The sequence below is a fragment of the Scardinius erythrophthalmus genome, assembly GCF_964197995.2.
Source record: "Scardinius erythrophthalmus genome assembly, chromosome: 2".
NCBI classification, from domain to species: Eukaryota; Metazoa; Chordata; class Actinopteri; order Cypriniformes; family Leuciscidae; genus Scardinius; species Scardinius erythrophthalmus.
This window is the reverse complement of record NC_138222.1, coordinates 48,693,612-48,716,775: the sequence shown is the minus strand read 5'-3', so window position 1 is coordinate 48,716,775 and position 23,164 is coordinate 48,693,612. Positions and strand designations below refer to the sequence as shown.

General features: G+C 37.8%; 1 protein-coding gene across 4 annotated transcripts in view; it reads right to left on the bottom strand.

The window, feature by feature from the left end:
* LOC308687317 (phosphatidylinositol-binding clathrin assembly protein) overlaps positions 1–23,164 on the bottom strand; it is a 54,763-nt gene that overhangs the window by 7,323 nt on the left and 24,276 nt on the right. The window contains exons 3-14 of one of the 4 annotated variants that reach the window (XM_081359749.1): positions 19,392–19,467; positions 19,183–19,285; positions 18,897–18,990; positions 17,918–18,029; positions 16,749–16,855; positions 15,069–15,110; positions 14,634–14,654; positions 11,977–12,062; positions 9,411–9,546; positions 7,077–7,210; positions 3,579–3,676; positions 717–830 (exon numbers count right to left, since the gene is read on the bottom strand). In XM_081359749.1, the coding sequence (XP_081215875.1) occupies positions 717–830; positions 3,579–3,676; positions 7,077–7,210; positions 9,411–9,546; positions 11,977–12,062; positions 14,634–14,654; positions 15,069–15,110; positions 16,749–16,855; positions 17,918–18,029; positions 18,897–18,990; positions 19,183–19,285; positions 19,392–19,467 (1,123 nt within the window). The remainder of the gene's footprint in view (positions 1–716; positions 831–3,578; positions 3,677–7,076; positions 7,211–9,410; positions 9,547–11,976; positions 12,063–14,633; positions 14,655–15,068; positions 15,111–16,748; positions 16,856–17,917; positions 18,030–18,896; positions 18,991–19,182; positions 19,286–19,391; positions 19,468–23,164) is intronic. The other 3 variants (XM_081359750.1, XM_081359751.1, XM_081359752.1) reach the window with 3 other exon arrangements.

The following is a 23,164-nucleotide window of genomic DNA, read 5'->3' as shown; positions in this document are numbered from 1 at the left end:
AGGCAGTCTGCTGACACATGCCATATTTATACAGTTCTACTTCCTGCTTCGCCAGCAGGAACAAGGAGGCCAAAAAAAAAAAAAAAAAAAAAAAAAAAGAAGTACACTCACCACATCAGATCAGCCATCACAACCCAGGAAAGAGAGCAAAAAAAAGAGGAAAAAGGGTTGGTTGGAGACAAATAAAAAGAGCAAAAGGTAAGAAAAAAAGAGGCCAAGGAAATTAAAAAGAGGAAGGAAAAGGGGCAGAGAGAGAAAGAGTATATTGGTGAGTGGAAATGTGTGTGCGTCTGTGTTCAGATAAGGAGTGTAACAAGCGATTAACAGATGGAGAAAAATGCCAGTCAGCACCACTAACACACACACACACACATAGTGGATGGATGAAGGGATGATAACAGACTGTCCACAGCCACAGAGCAGCGAAGTGAGCGAGTAAGTGGGGGGGAAAAAAAGCATGAGCGTTTCCCCAAAGAACATTCCCAATCTCTCCAGAACCGAGTCGGGCGGGCAGGTGCTGCAGCCGGCTGCAAAATTCGTTTCAGCTTTCCAGCAGCAAAGCTCCACAAACTCACCATACAGCAAAACCAGCAGAAGAGATTTATTTTGGGTGAAGGTTACTAAGTTTTGCAGATTTTAAGCGCCACAGCAAGGATCAAACTTTTAAAGATTAATAAGCGCAGTTATGAATAGATCACACTTGTGAGATATTTTACCAGCTGATGGCTTCACATCACTATTGGAAGCTTTAGTCCCAAATACAGCATCAAAATCTACATTCATGGTGGGAATGGAAGATGGGATGGGATGAAGAGTGCTGCTCTCTAGACCTGAGAGTAACACACACACAAAACATGGAAAGATGTCACACAACATATTAGGATTGTTGCTCTGCAAAATACCTATGATACTGTTCCCAAATCTTTAGACCACTAAACTCCCATGACTTTTCCAGGCATTTGAGATTATTGGATAAGGATTGAAAAAGTTGCTTAGCAATTCACTATTAAAATTTCCTTGATATTCTATTGATTTTTATGGAATTTTTTTTTCAACCTGGAGGGGAGAATAAATCAATCAATCAATTAATCACAATTGCACCAAAATTAAAATAGTTTAACATTAAAGTTCAAATTCTCATCAAACATATATTATAGCCAGTATGTGCATGTCTCATTTGTGTATACTATCGTTGAAAAGTTTAGGGTCACTGAGAATTTTATTCAGCAACGGTGAATTAATATTAATACAGATATTACAAATATTTATAGTTACAAAAGTAAATGCTGTTTTAAACTTTCTATTCATTAAAGAATCATGAAAAATATATATATATTACGGTTTCCACAAAAAAATAAGCAGCACAACAAAAAGTAAGATTTATTACTGTCCCCAAACGTTTAAACGGTAGCGTACATGACCTCTTTTCTGGCAATATATTACAGATGAGCCACCATTTAAATTTATTCTAGAGATGCACGATTCATCAAAATAAAATCTGAGTAATGATATGGCCTATTAAATCGCTGGCTTGTTAATCTAAAATTGCCTATTATTAATCTTGTTATTTTGTAGTTTTTGAACATGCTATTTTAAACGTGATTTTATGTATTTTTGCCTGGATATCTAAATAACAGCAATACATTTTTTTAAATGTTCATCATATCACAATTTAAATCTCAATGCATGTCATAGTAAATCGCAATATACATTTTTTTTGAGGCCAAATTGTGCAGCCCAGTTAAACTTGGACCATTTTACATGCATACTGTATCCTGTATATTAAAGTTTCTGATAACAGTTTCCATCCATCCAAGAATGCCATTAAATGCCGATTTTGTCTGAAAATGTTACTAAATACCATTTTCAGCCCAAGTGCTTCAGACAGCCGAAAATTCTGTGGATTCCTATAGTTATTGCACAATTTCTAACGTAAATAACAATATACAGCTTAAATCTGTGCCTGTGGCTCTTTCTCACTCCTCTGCTCATTACTCAGCAGTCCTTCCCTTTTTTTAAAACACCTCATTCCTCCATCTGTCTACATTGGTGTGTCTTTGCGCTGTTAGTAGTATATGTGGGTCTCTAGAGGCCTGAATCTCATTGTGCGTCTGGCTAGCCCTCGGCGCACCTGCCCACTAGCTGTAAAGCGTACGCTCCAAGTGCATGCTGTGACCTACAAATCCTGGCATAGTTAAGAGTCTGGCAGTGTGTCTACACTCTGTACCTTGTGTCCTCAATTCACACTATCCCAGCAGATGTGCTGAACTGCTGAAAATGAACTTCTGACACTAAGCAAGGCTCCCAACCACAGAGAAACTTGGTACTAATACTAATGGTACGCAAACCGGTCACGCTTCAGAATATCTAGAAAACGTCGCTCTAAACCGACACAATAGGATGGATGGGTACGAGAAATAAAAATAAAAAAACACAAAAACATTGGTTAAAAACATTAACATCTAAACAACACTTCAGGACATCACTGGGCCTACGATGCTCTAAAATGATTCCTTACAGCACTGTCCTAAATGACGCACTTGATGTGGACTTCTCTCAAGTGTTTTTGTGAAGTCCACAAAATTGTAGGGTGTCTCATTTATGATCTTATAAACTAGAAGAGTGCTCCCTTTGTGGTCATGATGTACTCTAATTATGCATTTTTGCAAAGCAAACATGACTGCATACAACAACCCAACAGTCTATACGACATTACATTATCAAAAGTTTGGAATAATTAAGAGTTAAGTTTTTATAAGAAGAATCTCACTCACCAAGTCTGCGCTTATTTGATCAAAAATACAGTAAACACAAAAATACTGTCAAATATTATTAACATTTTAAAGAAATTATTTCAAATGAAATTAAAATGATAAAAAAATATTGTTCATTGAACTTTCTACTCAAAGAATCCAGAAAAAAAAGGCATCACGGTTTCCAAAAAAATATTAAGCAGCCGAGTCAGAGTTAAGATTGATAATAACAAGAGCCATTATTAAAAACTGAGCGCCAACAATTATTGATAATAACTGAGCAGAAATCAGCATATTAGAATGATTTCTGAAGGATCATGTGGCACTGAAAACCGGAGGAAAAGCTGCTGAAAATTCAGCTTTGCCGTCACACTCACAGGAATAAATTAAATTGTCAAATATTCAAATAAAAAAACGTTCTTTAAATGGTAATATTTCACAATATTACTGTTTTACTGTAAATGCAGCCTGGGTGAGTATAAGAGACTTCTTTCCAAAACATTAAAAAAGTATTTATTCCACATTTTAGTGTACAAAGTGTGAACTTGGAGGACACCCGGGGCTCATGGCAGCATTTGGGGACACAACTACAGCTTGTAAGGATTTGAAACAGGTACATAAATGTACATAGGAATGAACTAGCAAGTGAACAAATAAATAATTAAATGAACATTTACTGCAAGTTAACAAAGGATTGATCTGTTCTAATGATTTTTCTGGGACTATATTAAAGGTCAGTGATCTAAAGTGGTAAAGCAACAGAGGCGGCATTAGTGATGGGGTGGGTGTGTGTGGGTGTGGGTGGGTGGGTGGAGTGGGCCGCACCTCCCCAGGCACTGCTGCTGTTGGAGATAGGAGCGCTCTGCACAGCAGGAACGAAGGCAGGCTGGAGGTCAAACAAGTCACTGGTGAGGTTTGGCATGCTGTGGGAAAAAAGGACATTAGTTCAAGAGTAATATATTCAAATACAACCACAGAGATTGTGTATATTTTGTAAATATATTGCAGTATTTTATGCTATTTTATAGAAAATGTAGTGTTGCGTGTGACTTTCCATTAACTAGATCAGAGGTTCTCAACTTACAAGACAACTTATAAGCAACATTAAGACACACTGCCTTTCAAAAATTTGGGGAGGGAGCAAGTTTTTATTTGATTTGATTTTATTTTATTAATACTTTCATTGAGCAAGCATACATTTAACTTTTACATTGTTGATTTGCATTTCAAATAAAAACAATTCGTTTGAAGTTTCTATTCATCAAAGAATCCTGATATATGGAATTCCGATATCCACAAATATATTAATAAGAACCATTAATATTAAGAACCATTATACATTTTTGATCACCTAATCTGCATATTAGAATAAATTATGAAGGATCGTGTGACAAGACTGGAAAAATGGCTGATTCAAATTCAGCTGTGCCTTCACAATAAATTAAATTTTAACAAAACATTTTTTATTTATATATAACAGTTATTTTGAATTATAATAACGTTTGACAATTTTTACTGCATTTTTTATCAAATAAATGCAGCCTTGGTGAGTGAAACTTCTTTCCAAAAAAGAAAAAAGAAACTTGCTCCAAACTTTTGAACGATAGTATGTATACAGGTACAGCGCTCCCCTTTGAGAAATTATCGATTTACTGAGTTTGAGCGAGTGCCAAAATACGCACGGGGACAGGGAGTATCAGCTTTCCGTGACAAAAACTCATGGAGAATATCAGGCTTTTTCAAAGCCCTCATCTCTATCGAGCAACAACGCTGACGGCTGTGCCAGCATGAGAGAAAACAATGGAGACGTGTCAATGAATGAATATGCAAGTACTCTTAAAGTGCAGGAAGGCAGAATCTATTTTGTGCGCACAACGTGGATAAACTACAACAGATAAACGTCAGCTGTGTGGACGAGATCGTCCACAATTCTCATTTTTAATTGATACTGATATGAATTCTTTTCTGTTACTGCCTGAACTTCACATTATTTGTAGCGCAGCCATCCATAATCACAGAAAGATTTGTACTTTGTTAACTGTTATCTTTAATATGTCACTTTTAATGTGTTTGTTAAGTTTAGTAAACAAATAAACTTTCAGCTCTCAAATTCTGTCAATTTCATCTCAAAATACAAGCAATAAATGTAGTTTTGGTGCTTTTTAATTTCCTGACAGATCAGACAATGAGCATAATAAAACCTTGCATAAAACAACTTGAGAACTTTTTACCTCAAAAAGGCCATGCTAAAACTCGTTAGTCAGCTAGAAAAATAACTATAGAAAGGGGCATTTTGCTAAATATATGCACTATATACAGGGGTGCAAACACATGTATGGTCAAAAAAGAGAGAGGTAATCGAAGCCCTCGTCCCGCGGCAAATATCCAGATACCACATTGCCACCATCCCCAACCCACCCCTATAGGCACATAGAGTCAAATGAAATTTAGAAAAACTATCTTGCACTTCTTCTTCTTGCTTTACTGCTACTTCCTGAAAACAATTTCACCTGATGATTTGAATAGCTCTTTTTGTAAAGAATTAATAATTCTAGGATGATTGGGGTAATTGTGTAGGGTAGGCCTAGTGCATCTGCATAGAAACTAATAAACAAAATACAAATATAAATACAATAAAACACAAATACACGAGAAATAAAGCAGTGCTTTATGTTTTTCAGGTAAATTAACTGTATTAAGTATTAATACAGTTTATCTTTTGACAAAACGTGATTTTTCTCTTTTGTTGTTTGATTAACTTTGGTGACACAAACAGCTGCAGGTATATTGGGTGCTGTCCCTTTAAGACGAATGCACGTATCTAATATGACACGCATCCGTTTTATTCTGACTGCGTTTACGGGGAAACTCGTTGAGACGGACACTGGCTTATTTTTTCGAGCACATGTCTGTTCAAACACAAATTAATAGATAAGAAAGAAAAGGGAATTCGGTGTTCACGAACTTCACGTGCTGTCTGCGACTGCGTGGCTGTGCGCCGACAGACCATCTACATTTGGATGTTAAACATAATATATATAGCCTGATACAGCAAAGACAACGTCGGCAGTATTGACGACAAAATAGGCTACAGAATATTTCGTTCTGTAGGCCTATTGACAGGGGCAATATTTGAAAATCGATAATTAGGCCTATTTTTTAAATTACAATTATATATGCATTTGTCAAAACCGAGAGACTTTCAAGCATCAAAATGTGATTTATTAATATGTATTTGCACCTTCTATTTTGTCTGAAAACTTCCAACACTCGTGCGTGTCGCGTGAAAAATAGGCGTCGGTTGCGGTTCTATTTCTAGCACGCGGTTTCGGCGCGGCTCGAGAAGTGTGTGTGTCACGCAGGCATTGTGCTCTAACACAAGCTCTAACCAGTTAACATGAGAGCCGACATAAAAACGGACACTCCACGCCACGCAGAGAGAAATGTGGTGCAGTGGCAGATCCAGAGTGAGACAGAAACACTAGCGGTTCACGCTTGCGCACATACTGCTGGTTTGGCGCGCAGTGTTCTGATTCGCTTATTTCCTATTTACTTGTTGGTGGACGCAATCCAAAATTACTGTTGGTTAAATTATAATCAAACCCTCTCAACCCCCCCCCCCCCCCAAAAAAAAAAACTTCGGATCTGCACGATTCACACAAGTCACCCAATCTGACGTGAAAAAAGCGGGAGGCGCAGAAAAGCGCGCTGTTTGCACCCCTGTATATATCACATAATCCTTATATTTGAAACATGAGAAAGAATGGAATGGGCTAAAAATTGTATTCAATGCCGCCAATATAATTGCATGTGAAGAGAAGACTATTTTCTTCCCTTCTAGGAGGTAATGGCTCCTTAATAGATTTTTTTTTTTGTCTGGAGCACTGTACAAGGCTTTTTCATTCTCACCAATGGCACATTTGAATTATACTCCTGAGCACCTTTGAGTCCAGAGCCAAAAATCAGCAAACACCTTCAAAAAGCATTAAAAGTCAGACTGGGTGAAAAGACTGGGTCGTGACCACCTATCCACATCTTACGACAACCAACTCGCATCATCGGCAAGGCTGACTCACACAAAAATCACGAGATTCATGATGCCAACTGGAGTTTAAAGCCAGCAATCAACCCAAAAAGAGCCAAATGCAGTGTATAAATTCAACCAGACATCTTTTAGATTATTCAAAATCTCAAACATTTCCACAATGTGTACTGTATTTTTTATGTGTTTATGCTGAGGGTCATACATATTGTGGACGTATTGTGTTTTGTATTGTCGTCTGGTATAATATCTACTGCAGTCATGTACAGTATGTCAATGACCTGTTTGTTGAGGGTGGGCTTGTGGTGTTGGTGAACAGGTCCATGCCCGCACTGTGGTTGTTGACACCGCCCATAGACTGTGTGCTGGGGGAGGCGGAGGGGGTGTGTATGCCGATCTCCTTCAGACGCTGGTTCTATACAAACACACAAAGCACAGGAAAAAACATTCACTGAGAATGTAAAATATGTAAAGAATGGGCTGTTTGGCTGAATACTATTGTAATGGTCACTGTAGAGCAGGACAGCACAGAGCATTTCCTTATCTGAGCTCTGTGAAATCAGACATATAACAGCAAGTCAGGCAGATGAAGTGGGTCTGTATTGTGGCTGTATCCACCGTTTTCCTGACGAGCATGTTGCGTTTTGAATTATGGGAGGAACTTCTGGATTGGTGAACTTCCACTCAAAAAGACTGAAACAAATTATGATGTTGCGCCAAAAATAATCCTTATCAGTCAGTTTGACTGTCAATTTACCTTAATGTTTTATTTTCAGACGTCAGAGGAATAACGTAAAGCTTGGTATTTTAATGTGATATGGTAACAGAAAAATATCTATGACAAGAGCTCTTTACAGTCTGCTGCGTTCTTTTCCTTCTGATTATTTTCTTTTTGTCTTTGTATTCCGCTGTAACAGTATGAAAAAGATAAACTATACTGCGCATCTGTTGGTCTGCTCTCCCGATTTAATTTAGGATACATCCCATGAATGATTCATTGGAATGCACTAAGAATCCCCCCAACAAATCCCCCGTTTGTTTTCAACTGATGCTTTAAAATGTAATTGTCTCTCTTTTTCACTTTTTATCCCTATTAGCAGTATGTTCTGGAACGTTGCTAAAGCAAGTAAATACAATATTTGCTATCTGTCAAAACGATGGGAAGAACTTTGAAAATATTATCACTCAGTGCTAACATTACATAATATACAGTAGATGGACAAATATTACTATAGTTGTTTCACTCATCTGTAATATTGCTGAAGAAATAATCAAGATTTTGGGCATATTCATGGACTGTTTTAGTAATCTGTTAATGCTTTTACACTTTTAAAGTTTCCTTTTAATGTTCGATGGTTGAAGGGTGAGTAGAAAAATGTTACTTCATTGTACCCAGCTATGTTAAAAAAAGGGTTTATTGAGCTGCTGCTAACTGAGCGAGCCTTTCACTGATTGTTTACAGTTTAAAGGAAGTTACTCCCAAAATTCGCAGAAAGCATCATGGGGCGTGGGAAAAAGGTGGATAAGAGATGGCTGAAATCAAAGAAGATCTCCCAAGTTACTTCCCTTGGCAGCAACTAGAACAGCCAAAACCAACCATATGAAAAGAACAAGAAAAGTCATAAATCAATAATATGTTGGACCATTTCGAGCCAAGCAAGTAACTAGAGTAAAATGAGTTGCCTTTAGATCAACCAAAACCTAGAGTCATGTCTGGTCTAAAGTCTGTCCATGCTGCCCAGAACAACATTAAACCAGGAGTGTCTTAAAAATGCAACAACAACAACAATAATAGTTATTATTATTAATTATAGTCATATCGACACAAAATATTTGGCCAAATGCAGTCCTACAAACAATCACAGCAAACCTGGAGCTTTTTTATTTATTTAAAATCTCATTTTAAATTGCCAGCTTTAATAAGAAACACTGAATTTTTTTCCAGCCCTAGATTTTCTAAAGAGAGAGGAAGTAGGTTGCGACATGTTGAGGTTTTATGCCTTTCGATATGCCCTTAACAACACTGAGAAAATGTGGAAAGAAAATAAAACACAGAAAGAGAAAGCGGTAGCTAGAAAACTTGCCCCTGCAGGAGTGTTGAGAAAACAATGAATCAAAAAGAAACACCAGTTCAATTTCACACAAACTTATTCGAACATGGGCTGTGTAAATATTTTAATGTTGGACTTTGAAATTGCTCTGAACGTTTGCACTATTCAGATACGGAGCCACGGTGCATCTGGGGATACATTGTACATTGTGCGAGTCTGTGTGTGTATTTGTGTCAAGGTATGACAGTACCTCCTGATGGGGACAAAGAAGTTTGATTAACCTCGCTCACCACTTACTGCTGGAGGCTAATCATTGAAGGTACAAGGGCGTATTGTATAAACAATCACGTATGTGTAGGACACAATGTTCCCAGAACACCAGCTCCAATCCAGCCAAATCTCGGTTGCAACAGCCTTCTCTAGGAGTTGGGATATGCCTATATTGTATACTCTTTATATTCTCTCTCTCTCTCTTTTATATATCTCTCTCTATCTCTTATATATATGAAATCAAGAAGAGAACATGTTCATTCACAGATAATAATGGGAGAGATCATGGCCTACCTTGAGTGCTTGCAGACGGGCTTGCTCCTCCTCCAGGGCTTGTTGCTTCTCCTTCTCGTCCATCCTGCTGGATGAGAAGGAGAAGGACATCCCGGTGTTGGACAGGGTCGACACCGCATTGGACAGAGTGTTGGCTCTGCAGACAAAAACACAGATCCACACAGAAGTGAGATTTCCCTTTCATTTCTTTAAGACCTGATCAATTTAACACTGTTCGCAACCCCAAAAGAAGTCAGTATGTGCCTATATATAAATCTCTTGCTAATGGTTGTTGTTGCAGTATCAAGTGCTGTTAAGAGGTGGCATGAATTTGACTACATAATTTTGTTTTTCTGTTTTAAAATGTTGAGATAATTGAGATGCCATTAGCCTAATTAAAATTTAAAGTTTATTGCCTAATAAAAGCCGTTTTAATTTTACACAAAATTGGCCGCTTGTTGTGCTTGTATGTTATTGTATGACCAGCCTGCTACAGGGGTGCAAACACATGTATGGTCAAAAAAGAGAGAGGTAATCGAAGCCCTCGTCCCGCGGCAAATATCCAGATACTACATTGCCACCATCCCCAACCCACCCCTATAGGCACAGAGTCAAATGAAATTTAGAAAAACTATCTTGCACTTCTTCTTCTTGCTTTACTGCTACTTCCTGAAAACAATTTCACCTGATGATTTGAATAGCTCTTTTTGTAAAGAATTAATAATTCTAGGATGATTGGGGGTAATTGTGTAGGGTAGGCCTAGTGCATCTGCATAGAAACTAATAAACAAAATACAAATATAAATACAATAAAACACAAATACACGAGAAGTAAAGCAGTGCTTTATGTTTTTCAGGTAAATTAACTGTATTAAGTATTAATACAGTTTATCTTTTGACAAAACGTGATTTTTCTCTTTCTCTTTTGTTGTTTGATTAACTGTGGTGACACAAACAGCTGCAGGTATATTGGGTGCTGTCCCTTTAAGACAATGCACGTATCTAATACCGGTAATGACACGCATCCGTTTTATTTTGACTGCGTTTACGGGGAAACTCGTTGAGAGTGAGACGGACACTGGCTTATTTTTTCGTGCACATGTCTGTTGTGTCTGTCTTATCTAAACACAAATAGATAAGAAAGAAAAGGGAATTCGGTGTTCACGAACTTCGCGTGCTGTCTGCGACTGCATGGCTCTGTGCGCCGACAGACCATTTGGATGTTAAACATAATATATATAGCCTGATACAGCAAAGACAACGTCGGCAGTATTGACGGCAAAATAGGCTACAGAATATTTCGTTCTGTAGGCCTATTGACAGGGGCAATATTTGAAAATCGATAATTAGGCCTATTTTTTAAATTACAATTATATATGCATTTGTCAAAACCGAGAGACTTTCAAGCATCAAAATGTAATTTATTAATATGTATTTGCGCCTTCTATTTTGTCTGAAAACTTCCAACACTCTTGCGTGTCGCGTGAAAAATAGGCGTCGGTTGCGGTTCTATATCTAGCACGCGGTTTCGGCGCGGCTCGAGAAGTGTGTGTGTCAAGCAGGCATTGTGCTCTAACACAAGCTCTAACCAGTTAACATGAGAGCCGACATAAAAACGGACACTCCACGCCACGCAGAGAGAAATGTGATGCAGTGGCAGATCCAGAGTGAGAAAGAAACACTAGTGGTTCACGCTTGCGCACATACTGCTGGTTTGGCGCGCAGTGTTCTGATTCGCTTATTTCCTATTTACTTGTTGGTGGACGCAATCCAGAATTACTGTTGGTTAAATTATAATCAGACCCTCTCAACCCCCCCCCCCCCCCCCCCCCCCTCTTAAAAAAAACTCTTTGGATCTGCACGATTCACACAAGTCACCCAAACTGACGTGAAAAAAGCGGGAGGCGCCGAAAAGCGCGCTGTTTGCACCCCTGCTGCTACTCAAGTAATCTTATTCAATCAAGTGCCTTTAATTCGCTATATTTATGATCAATAGCAGTGCAAAGTAATGGCAGTGAAAACCAAACACATGGTACCACCAAGAAACACATTTTTACAGGTTTTAAAAAGATATATATAAATGTCAGTGAATGTTAGATTTGGTAGGTCCTGTAAAAAGGCTTTCTGGGACCTGTTATGGATCAAATCCAATGATCAACGCTTTTCTTGTTATCTCTGTTCATTACCATTAATTCATGGTGATGCAATCCTTTTTTCCCCCATCTACTGATAAATATGGTAAACATGGAAGGTCAACCGTGCTTGCTTCATGCGCAAGAACAAACCTCATTGGTTCTCGCGCATCATGTCAGCGCAGTTAAGTGTCTGTGTTTACCATATTTGATTAGCTCTAAGTAAGTTGTGTGAATCAAAGCCTAAATTAAACCTGGTCAACATGTAAAGCAGTCGTGTTTGTTCAGAAGACTTGGATTAACAGCTCAATTCATATGGATTTATTCTACGAAGTCTTTATGAACCTTTCAAATGCGTGAACGTTTTATTTGGTTGACAATTACTTCACAGACAAATGCCCAAATAGGGCTTTACAATGTGATTCTGGATTGTTTGGATCTGTAAGGTTTCGAACCTGTTGTCAGCGGAGAGCTCCTTGGTTTTCTTTCCCTCCAGAGAGGCCAGGTGCTGCTCAAGAGCCTCCAGGAGACTGCTGGGAGCCTGCAGGAGAAAAAAGACAAGTCAAGAACTCAACAAAAACATACAGCAACCGGTTTAAAGAGTACCACACTCACACAGTCAAACACACTTAACACACACACACACACACACACACACACACACACTCAATCAACCCAAGTTTCAGCAAATAATAACAGGAGCATGCTTTAAGCTTTTGTGAAGAGGAGTACAGGCAAAGGATAAACAAGCTCAGAAAACAAGAGAGAGGAAGAGTACAAATATAAAAAGAGAGGAAGTGGCATGCACACTTGAAAATCCAAACCTCAAACTCATGACAGACCCATGAGGTCACCAATATAAAAATCCATGACATTAAACTCTTTACACTGGCTTTTGGAACTAGCACTTCGGGATTTCTGCGAGACATTCTTGTGTTTTGAGTCGCAAATCTAACTAAAACCTTCCTCTGAGCCTTTTATACCGATCTAGGATTTGTTTCCTTCGAAAATAATTATCTTAACGACATGAGGAATAATTAAACGATCCAGATCAGCAAACACGGAATGTGTATGTTAGCACCTAAGAGCAGAGCACACACACCTCGTGCTGCTTCATTCAAATGAGAGTAAATGTTAGCACAAGCTCAGAGCTCATGGTTGGTGAAAAGAGCAGGTGCTTTGAGCCAAGTTTCCAGAACAGACAAATCGTGTATAAACTGCTCTTACGAACTAAGGGGAAGGTAAGCTCTTTGACTGGGCCTAGCTGGCAGCGCTGGCCAACATGTCTGGATCTGATCTAGGTTGGCTTTTTCTCCACATCGCTGAGAGGGCAGTTTGGGTTTAATCCATCCCACAGAAAACAGAAGCCAAAAGAGAGGAAAAATACATGTGCAGCAGCAGTCTACAATTCAAATAGAAGTAGAAAATGAACATTTTAACTAAGCGGGAAAATGTACTACTTCCACAAAAACAGAGATGAAAGGGTAACAGCTTTTAATTTGCTTCTTTCCTGTCTGATTTGATTTCCTCGGAGAAGAGACGACGAGAACAGGCTTTTGATTAAATGGCTACATTATAGATGTGCGTGGCGGCAATGCAAAGGACAAAGTGAGGTTACATGAATACTTCATCAAAATCCTACAAACGAAGGGTCGCTGGGGCAGTTTTCTCACGTAAAGGCGAAACCAGGCATCGGGTAAAAAACATACAGTATAGCTCTCGTTCTGTGCTAGAGAGCTCCACCTTCTCCAACTTTGATGGCCAGGGGGTTTATAAGCATGAAGCCGCCATGCAACCCAGCAGGGGATTTGCTTTTATGCTGATCTGAGCCAACGATTTGATCAAACCATAAAGAGACAACTGCACGTCTGGTCTCAGATCAGCAGAAAAAGCGATGTACAGCCATGCCTGCAAAGTGACAGGGCAGAAGATGGCAGTTTGAGACACATTTAATCAGTTAGCCTGGTTTTAAAGGGATGAATCTGCTGATGCAGTCAGGAACAAACTAGGGCTGGGAGATATAGCTAAAAAAAGTTAACTCAATATTTACCATTTGATGATCTTTGATGTATTTTTATTACTTATTAATACATTATTATTTTACATACAAATGTATATATATAAATTATTAATCGATATTACATAGTACTATTATTATTATATAAATATGCATTTATATTATTATTATTATTATAATATTTATATATTTAATTATTATTCTTCTCATTCCAATACTATGTGGAACAGTCCAACAATACATAGTAATAAACAAAAATAATTACCCAAATATTATCAGTTTTATGTTTCATTCAAAAGATGGTATTATAATATTTTTGTTAAAATATGAACATATTTATGTACCTATGATGAGTGCAAAACTGCCACAGGTTTCTTATAAACACAAATATTATGGCTGGGCATTAACAAATTTCACAACTCGATTTTAATTCACAAGCTTGCGATTGGTTCAATTTAGATCGATTAATTGGAGTCTATCAGGTACAGTACATGACAAATTTTCTCCAATGCTGTAAACTATACAGGGAACCCCCATTTGTACATCACTATAATATTAAAGGTTAAAATTAAATGATCTGTAGGCTACTTACATTTAATTTATACATAAGGAAGTTTTTATAGTAATAATAATAATATTTTTTTCCACGACATATGTATGTTTCTACAATTTTTTTTATAAACATTTAAATGGTGGTCGTCATAAAAACATGACGTATTTATTCAAACATATTAAATATTAAAGAACAGGTTAAGTAAAAATTCAATGAATATGCAACAGTGCATATATTTAGCAAAATGCTCCTTTCAAGACAAGAAACGGATTTCGGTAAGTTGTACTTTATCTTTCAAAATACCTTTTCATGTTCTTTCACGTTTACCTTGTGCTACAAAGTTTTGTTCATTCACCAACTGAAAACAGCACAGACTAAAAGATCGATTCTTGGGATTACCTAGATTAACCTAGCACTAATAAATATTAACGATGCTGGTTAACAACATTTTTAATATGTGGTAAATATTTGATTTATCACCCAGCACTAGCATTAGCCCAGATTATGTCAAATACAAGCAGTGCAAATAACCCACCACCTACAAGGTAAGATCCTCTAGTCGTCTGAAAGGAACAATAAACAATGTGTTACCACACAAGGAAATAACCTTTCATTCAGTGTGTTAACCCCACTCTGAAATGTCAACACATTCAAACACAGGTATCAAATTTGCAAAGTGTAGCTATACTGAAATAGTGTGATCATCACTAAACACACAATTGAAAGAGAACTAAACAGAGAGGGAGTGTTTGACATTTGATCGAACTATTTAAAACCAAACACAAGAGAGAACGTCTAAGTAACAGTGAGCATGGGTACAAAAACAGCACATCAGACAACAAGAGATAGGACGAAGACAGGTGAGAAACACAGAGAGAAAAGAAAAAAGGAGAGCGGTGGTGTGATGGACGACACAGCAGCAGCATAGTGAGGAAGAAGAGGGAAAAACAGAAAGTGGAGATGAAATGTACACTGACCTGAGTGAGATCTGGGATGTCACCCTGATCAATCCCAACTTGCTGTGTCATAAACAAAACAACAAAAAAGGTAAACAAACAAATAAACGAGGGGGAGGGGGGAAAATATGAAAAAGAACAAACATAACGGATCAATACCTCATGCAGTGACTTAAAAATGAAAGAAAGAAAAGTAACCGCGGTGTGGCATGCCGAGAGCCACGGAGGACCAATGGAAACGGACACAGACATTGATAAGATCTCACACAGCTGACTGTGCCGTGTGGAGTGGTTAACATTCAAAAACAATTTTGACAAACGATGACTTTTAAATGAGACCCAATGGGGGTAAAACAGCAAATTAGACAAGCATCTTACATTGTGACGGACACTGACTCATTTTCAAATCAAATCCCTGAGATATTTGACGCATCAGAAGAACAGCCAGTCTGAAAATAAACCAGACAGTCTAACGGCTGGCTGAATGGACGGAGCGGGGAATTGTGGGAAAGAAGGCAGCAGCATGGAAATTCATCAGTGTCAGAGAGAGAGAAGAGGGAGTGAGAGTCCTATTAGCACCAAACACAGATCTTCTTCTGGGCCAGAAGGAGAGAGAGACAGGACTCCGAAACTTTAAGGGTCTCAACTTAAGCCGTGTGAATCCACAGTACGAATGACAACCATTCACGACCACAGTATGAATGGCAGGAGACATATGACAAATGTTTCCACACTGTATACAGCAGACTTAGTGGGGTACCGCACTTTTCGACCAATAACTTTCAAAGATAGCTTTTACAGTCGTTCATGATTACTGGATTAGGATTGTAGAGATTGCTAGGGGTGAACTTACATATGAGCACTACTGTTATAGGGTTGGTAAGATTTTTATTTAATGTTTTTGAAAGTCTTTTATGCTCACCAAATCTGCAATTATTTGATAAAAAAAAAACAGTAAAAACATTTATATTGTGAAATATTACTATATATAATAATCGTTTTCTATTTTAATTTTAATGTTTTAAAAAGTCATTTGGTTCCTGTGATGGCAAGCTGAATTTTACTCTTCAGTGTCACATGATCCTTTAATTAGCTGATTTGGTGCTCAAGAAACATTTTTTATTATTATCAATGTTGAAAACAGTTGTGGTGCATAATATTTTAGTGGAAACCAATATATATGTAGAATGTTGTAACTTTGGATAGAAATATTTTTTTAACATTATAAATCATAAATCTTTAAATTTTTCGTTATATCAAATATATAACAATATCAAATCAAGGTGAATATCAAATGAGACGTCAAATGCAGTGACAAACAAATCATTTTTGGCAGAGAAGGCACATGTATATGTTTATGAGCACAGTCCATGAGGATTGTGCAAGGCAATGTAATGCAGTGCCGCAACACTAAATATGGTCTCTGTGCATGCAACTATCCAGAGAATATGAATGCCAGAGCATTGTGGGATAGAGATATCAAAGAGGGAGAGGGAGAGGGAGAGAGAAATAGTGGGAGCAGAGGGGTCTAGACAGCCCGTCTAATCTCAGACCTGTCATATCAAAATACCCTTGATTGTGTGTGTGTGTGTGTGTGTGTGTGTGTGTGTGTGTGTGTGTGTGTGTGTGTGTGTGTGTGTGTGTGTGTGTGTGTGTGTGTGTGTGTGTGTGTGTGTGTGTGTGTGTGTGTCTCATTGGTACCTCAGCCACTTTAAGGAACTCTGACAGCTTGGTCATCCTGTACAGAAACTTTTTATAGATGTCCAAAGCATCTTTACACTGGTTTTTCTTCATATCAAAGTATTTCTCTGAAAAGGGAAGAGAGAGAGAGAGAGAGAGAGAGAGAGAGAGAGAGAGAGAGAACAGAGAGAACGATTAGCAGAGTGACTCAAATAGATAAAGGCTGCAATTATCCATCAGAGGACTGTCAAAACACTCTGGGCTGACGGAGCCAGGGGCATATAAAAGCTGCTGTAATGGTTCGCTCAAGGACAGCTAGCACTCCAAAGTCTTTTCAAATCATCAACCTAAACGCCGTATGTTACGACATAAAACATAATAATTAAAATCACGGGAAAATGACCGGCTTAACGACTGAATAATAGAGCTTAAACAAAGAGCTTAAAAAAAATAAACTAAAACTAAATCGGACCTCACTTCATTAAAGGGCCATGAAACCCTAAAACACCTTTTTTTTTCTATTTTATGTTATCAGATATGTACAGGTTGCACATCAATGCAAACAACAATAACACTCATTATGTTTATTATTGAATATGTTAGCCTAAGCTAATGCTAATAAGTTATCTATAAGCTAATGTTCTCCAAAACAATGACAAAATTCACATTTAGAAGATTTAAGCATTCGAAACTTACAGTCTCTCACTTCCGCCAATACGGATCATTGATGACATTGCCCTGCACTTCGGCTTCTCATCAGATTTTTTGTCCAATCAAATGCTCTCTAGAATCTACAGCATCCCGTCCCAAACAGACGGCGAAGCTATGGCTGAAATCAGTCACTTGTTCACACTATTACTATTTTATATAGAAGATAGGAAACAATTCATATAGTGTAAATATGCTTTCCATTGGGGCGAATGTAGTCTAGTTTCGCATTAGTCACGCGAACCGCCGGAGCGTGCACAGTCTGCTCCGGTCCACAGACACAATAGCTAAAAATGGTTATTTTTTCTTTTTCTGAGCCACTTCGTTCTTCCGGTTTAAAAAGCAAAGTTGAACCAATGTCACGAAAAGTGTCAACATCAACTGTACGGTTCTTTGCTCAGAAAGCCTAAAGACTTAACCCCTAAAGCAGAGCGTGAGAGAAGAACGTTCTCTTAGAGTAAGAGGGAGTAGATTACTCTTACCCAACAGGTTGATGACGCCCTCATTATAGGCAGCAAACAGACGGATGGAGTCTTTGAAAAGCAGCATGAAGGCAGCGTTGATCACTCCGTTAGTCAGCTCATTAGGGTTAGCCTACAGACACACACCCACACATCCACACGAGAGAGTACATATCATACCAAATAGCTTGGACTGAATCAACATCAATGTTGTTCTGTTAAAGTAGGGTTTTGCAACCTGGGGCTTAAGGGTTGCCAAGCCTACTTGAATTTATCACTTCAATCACAAGAGTAATCAAATAATCTGCAATGTAAACATTGACCCATCTTTCCAAACAGAGTGAAAAATCGCTTTCATTAAAAGAATAGAATAAGAAGCTTTTCACACTGTACATATTTATGCATTCTGTCTGCACAGATTTTAATTGTTTACATATGCACCACTGTTAAAAATTTGAGGGTCAGTAAAAAAAAATCTTGAGAAATGAATACGTCAGCAAGGATGCATTAAATGGATCAAAAAAGACAGTAAAACATTTATAATGTGTCAAAAGATTTCTATTTTAAATAAATGCAAAAATAGAAAAAAAATAACTATTTTCACAATTGATAATAATAATAAAATGTTTCTTGAGCACCAAATCAAGCATATTAGAATGATTTCTGAAGGATCATGTGACACTGAAGACTGGAGTAATGGTGGCTGAAAATTCAGCATTGTCTTCACGAGAATAAATTAAACTTTAGCATATATTAAAATAGAAAGTAGCTGAATTAAATTGTAATAATATTATTTCACAGTATTACAGCTTTTACAGTATTTTTAACAAATAAATGCAGCCTTTATGAGCATAAAATACTTCAAAAATGCCCAATATTTTGAATGGTACTGCATGCATTTTTTAAATAGGGGTTATGAAGCATATAATTAGTAAAACAAAAACAAGAGAAAAATCATTGGGAAGTTTTAAAGCATGTATGCATGTTCTCCATCACAAACCTGGAAATCCAGCAGCGCGTCCAGCTGGTTTTGAATGATAGGCAACGTTTTGATCAGCTTCTCTGTGTTCATGGTGCGCATGACTCCATCAATACTGCTCCATAAACAGATAAACAAACAATCAGTACTCGCCACTTACTCGCAATCTTAATTAGCGCTTAAAAAAAATCAACTTTAAAAACAACTTAATTATCGGAGTAATGAGCTAGCATGATTAGATTGTGTCCTGCTGAGACAATATGTTTGAACACAATCTTGACTCCAGGCAGAAGTGAGGTTTACCCACCCTCTTTTCATCTTGGTGAAGTCCACAGCCACCAGCCTATAGGAAAGAGCTTTCTCGTTGAGATATCTGCTGTACCGCCTGATGAATGTGGACATGTCATAACCTGAGGGACAGAACGAGGGGTTTATCATCAGTGTGTGTGTGTGTGTGTGTGTGTGTGTGTGTGTGCATACAATGCTTTAGAGACAGTAAAGGTGTTTCTTACATACCTTGCAATGCACCTTTGTCAAGGAAATTGTTTAGATTGAAGAGCGTGTTTCTTGAGGCCAGATACTGAATGAAACGCTGCGGGTACAGAGAAGAGATGACACAAAAGTGTAAAGTTATATACTAGACGTCATTCTGCAGCTCTTAATCTGTCACTGTGCGGGAGCGACTTCATCCCTGACATGCGGAAACTCCCCTCTGCTGAATTTGCCGTACACCGTGTGAAATCTAGACCTGTGTACAAGACCAGACTCCAGCTCTCTTTGAGCTGCCAAGTATGTCTGCTGCTTCTCCTCTCCTCCGTACAGCCCCATCACACCAGCTCACACAGCTGTGGGCTGAAGAAGAGAGCAAAGAGAAGCACACAGCATTCTGAGTGCTGTTGTGAACAGACATGATGGGAGTTTTGGGAATGCAGGAGATTTACACTAAGATAGGATGCATTCCGACCTCATTCATGCATGTAGTGGACATGACGGGCAAACAAAGTAAAACAGACTCTAGATCTGTGTACATATATAAATGAAGGTGACTGTGTACATACATATAAATGAACGTGACTCTTGAAAGTTCATTGTACTAGGGGTGTAACAATACATCGATATGGAACGATGCATCGATCAAACGTCTAACAATACAATGCATCGATGCCACACATAAAATATCGATATACGGTACCTTTATTTTGACACTCTCCACATATTCATGTATCTTTTCTCAGCTGAAATAGATGTCTGACAAGATGGACTGAACCCTAAACACGTTTTGTTACGGAAGCCAGTAGGCATCGCGAGTTCATGTTTTTCAGCAGAAACCGACAAGCAGCACCCTTGTTGTTTGTGAACACAACCCAAAAAGTCAATTTTAGCGAATCAGCGTGCAGTATTCAGGTCAGGTGACAAGGCTGTTAGTCACTTTGAAAATAGATTCGCTAACTAAGAGGAGTTTCATCAAAGATGACTAAAAGTGATTGAGGATGGATAATTTCAACGAACTTGATCTGAACCTTGCTAAAGCAGCACGGTAGCTCCCTGTGCGTCTAATCACAATAACAAAGTTTGTCAGAAGAGATTAACGTTACAAAAATTGACTTTAAATATATAAAAAAACACACTTTCAATGAATTTAAAATTTTAAGTTACCTGTATTTTTTTAGTTATTATTACTTTAGTTATTATCAAAACAACCCAGCTGCAGTTTGATTGATATTACTTGGAATGCACAATAATAAAAAAAACATGATTTATGAAAATGAACAAGACCGGAGTTATCTGTTTTTGCAAATTAACTCTTCTGTTGTAAATGTTTTCAGGCAATGTGCAGAGTTTAATTAAATGTTCATGTATTATATATTTTGGTTGCACTTGTGAGTTAATAATTGTAACTGGTTGTGTAAACTTGGCACATAATATCTAAATATCGATAAATCAATCGATATAGCCCTGAATCAAATCAAATCGTACTGCAGAATTATCGGCAAATATCGTACTGCTGGCTGAGAGAATCGATATTGAATCGTGATAACCTGTCCGATTTACACTCCTACATTGTACCCTTACACAGACCTCAAAACCATCTGGTATAAATATTGTTTAGTAGTAGTTGGTGAAGTAGTTGGTGATGAATAGAGGAATAATCATGTTCTAAAATGTTTTGTGGTCTGATCACGCTTATCATATTGTAATATAGCTAAAAATGTAAGAGATCTTGCATTTGTGACACTGATCTGCACAAAGCAACAATGGACTGCCCACTCACCTGTTAATCAACCACTTTACTAAAACAAAGGTTTAAAGTCATGATGTGACGGAAGGAGCAACAGATCTTTTCTGCCGTATTGTGACGTACATCCGAGTGAAACAGATTTACGAAAAAGATTAAAGTGTAGGGCGAGGACTTAGTTGATTAGATGGAGGCATATCTGAAGTTGATTGTAAGAAAGAGTTTAAGCAGAGAATTCCAAGACAAGTCATCAGAGAGAAACATGTAGTTTCATAGGATTATTAAGTTATGATATTTGAATGAATAATTACAAGATAAAAAAAATGAAACGTATGCCTGGATAATTATTCACAATAAGAGCAATAATATGCATTCAAAAAATGGATAGGGTGATTTTTAAAAAAGAAAAAAATCTAGAAAAGACTAGAACGCTTTACATTTTAAGCAGATTTAATTTAAGCTCAACCGAACCTGCTGAGAACAAACGTCTTGCAGAAGCTCAAACGTGCCTCATTGGTTCTTTTATGTCAAGCGAACATGTTCGAGCTTCTGTTTACCATAACTGATGGGTGAGTTGATGAATTTCTATATGTGCATAAAAGCCTAAACTCAATCTGTTCGTCATATAAAGCGATTCAATATCTTCAGAAAATGTAGACCAAACCGCTCAATTAATATGGATTAGTTTTAAGATCTCTTAAAGAACTTTATGAAGCGTCAAAGTGGGAGTCAATCGAGGAAAGATCTTATTTGTGTTCCGAAGATGAACAAAAGACTTACAGGTTTGGAACGACATGAGCGTGAGTAATTAATGACAAAACAATTTATTTCTGGGTGAACTATCCCTTAAATAACAGGTGCAAACAGCCTTCAACTGCCTGAAACACACTATAAGCTGGTACATCAACAAATAATTAGTAAGAAATTCTGAATACAACTAATTGTGTTTCCTGGAACTGTATTCGTCAATGTGATTTATGGGACACTACAAAGTTATCAGCCACCAGAATGCAGTAGGTGTAACCTTGATCTTATTTTGTAAATCAGTGCACCAGAGAAAGAGTCAGCAGGAAATGTACTAGTTTTTACGTACTGGGATGGAGCCTTAGGCTTGTTTCACCTCAGGGGAGAACCAGCATGAGGACCCGGTGACAGGCCCAGCGGTCAGGCAAAATCTGCTTGGTGCAGAGGAATAAAATAGACCTGGCAGTGGCCATTTCTGCCCGTGGCAAAAGTATTCAAAGGTCGAGAGTCACAGAAGGTTCCTAAAATGCATCTGAAGGAACGGGAGGTTTAAAAAAAACTGCATTCCTAGAGCTTTGCTTAAGTTGGAGGATCAAGAGTGGCGATCCATGGAACAGTGGGCTGAAAGTCTTGCGTGTAAATAGAGGGAAAGAGGCCACCCACCCTTTGAAAAAAACAATGATCTCTGATCTCAAAGGAGCCCCTGGTGCCTAGGGTGGCCCTGGTCATGTGATGGCTTTGAGTGAGTTTCCTCAATTTTTTTTACAGTTTGTGTAGCTGCATTTTACCATCATTCTAATATTCAAAAATGGACAATGGGGGAAATACTGATGAGCATGAGGGGTACTGGGGGTACATGGAAAATTTCAGCAAAAAAGGTAAAAAAAAAAAAAAAAAAAACGTGGACATATAAATATTATGACTTCATCCACAGTCAGTTATTATTGACATCAGCCATAATTTTAACCGCAGAAAATGAATAGAAATCTGCAATGAATAGGAATCTATTTAATTTTGCAAACAAAATGTAAAAAAAAAAAAAAAAAAATCACAAGAAAACATATAGTGTAGGTGTCTTAATATTTTTGGGAGTCCCTCGCAAGGTTATCAAATTTGGGGGGCATTAGCATCAAACATTTTGAAAATTCCTGATCTAGCAGTGTGTTCCCAATCATTCTCAAAGAAAATATTGGCAATACTTCTGCTTTGCACCCGACCCCTGCCTCAAATGCTGGTCTAAAATCTTTCGGAATCAGATGAGAAGCGGAGTGAGGCAGACCGCATTCAGACCATGAAGAAAATCCCCAGG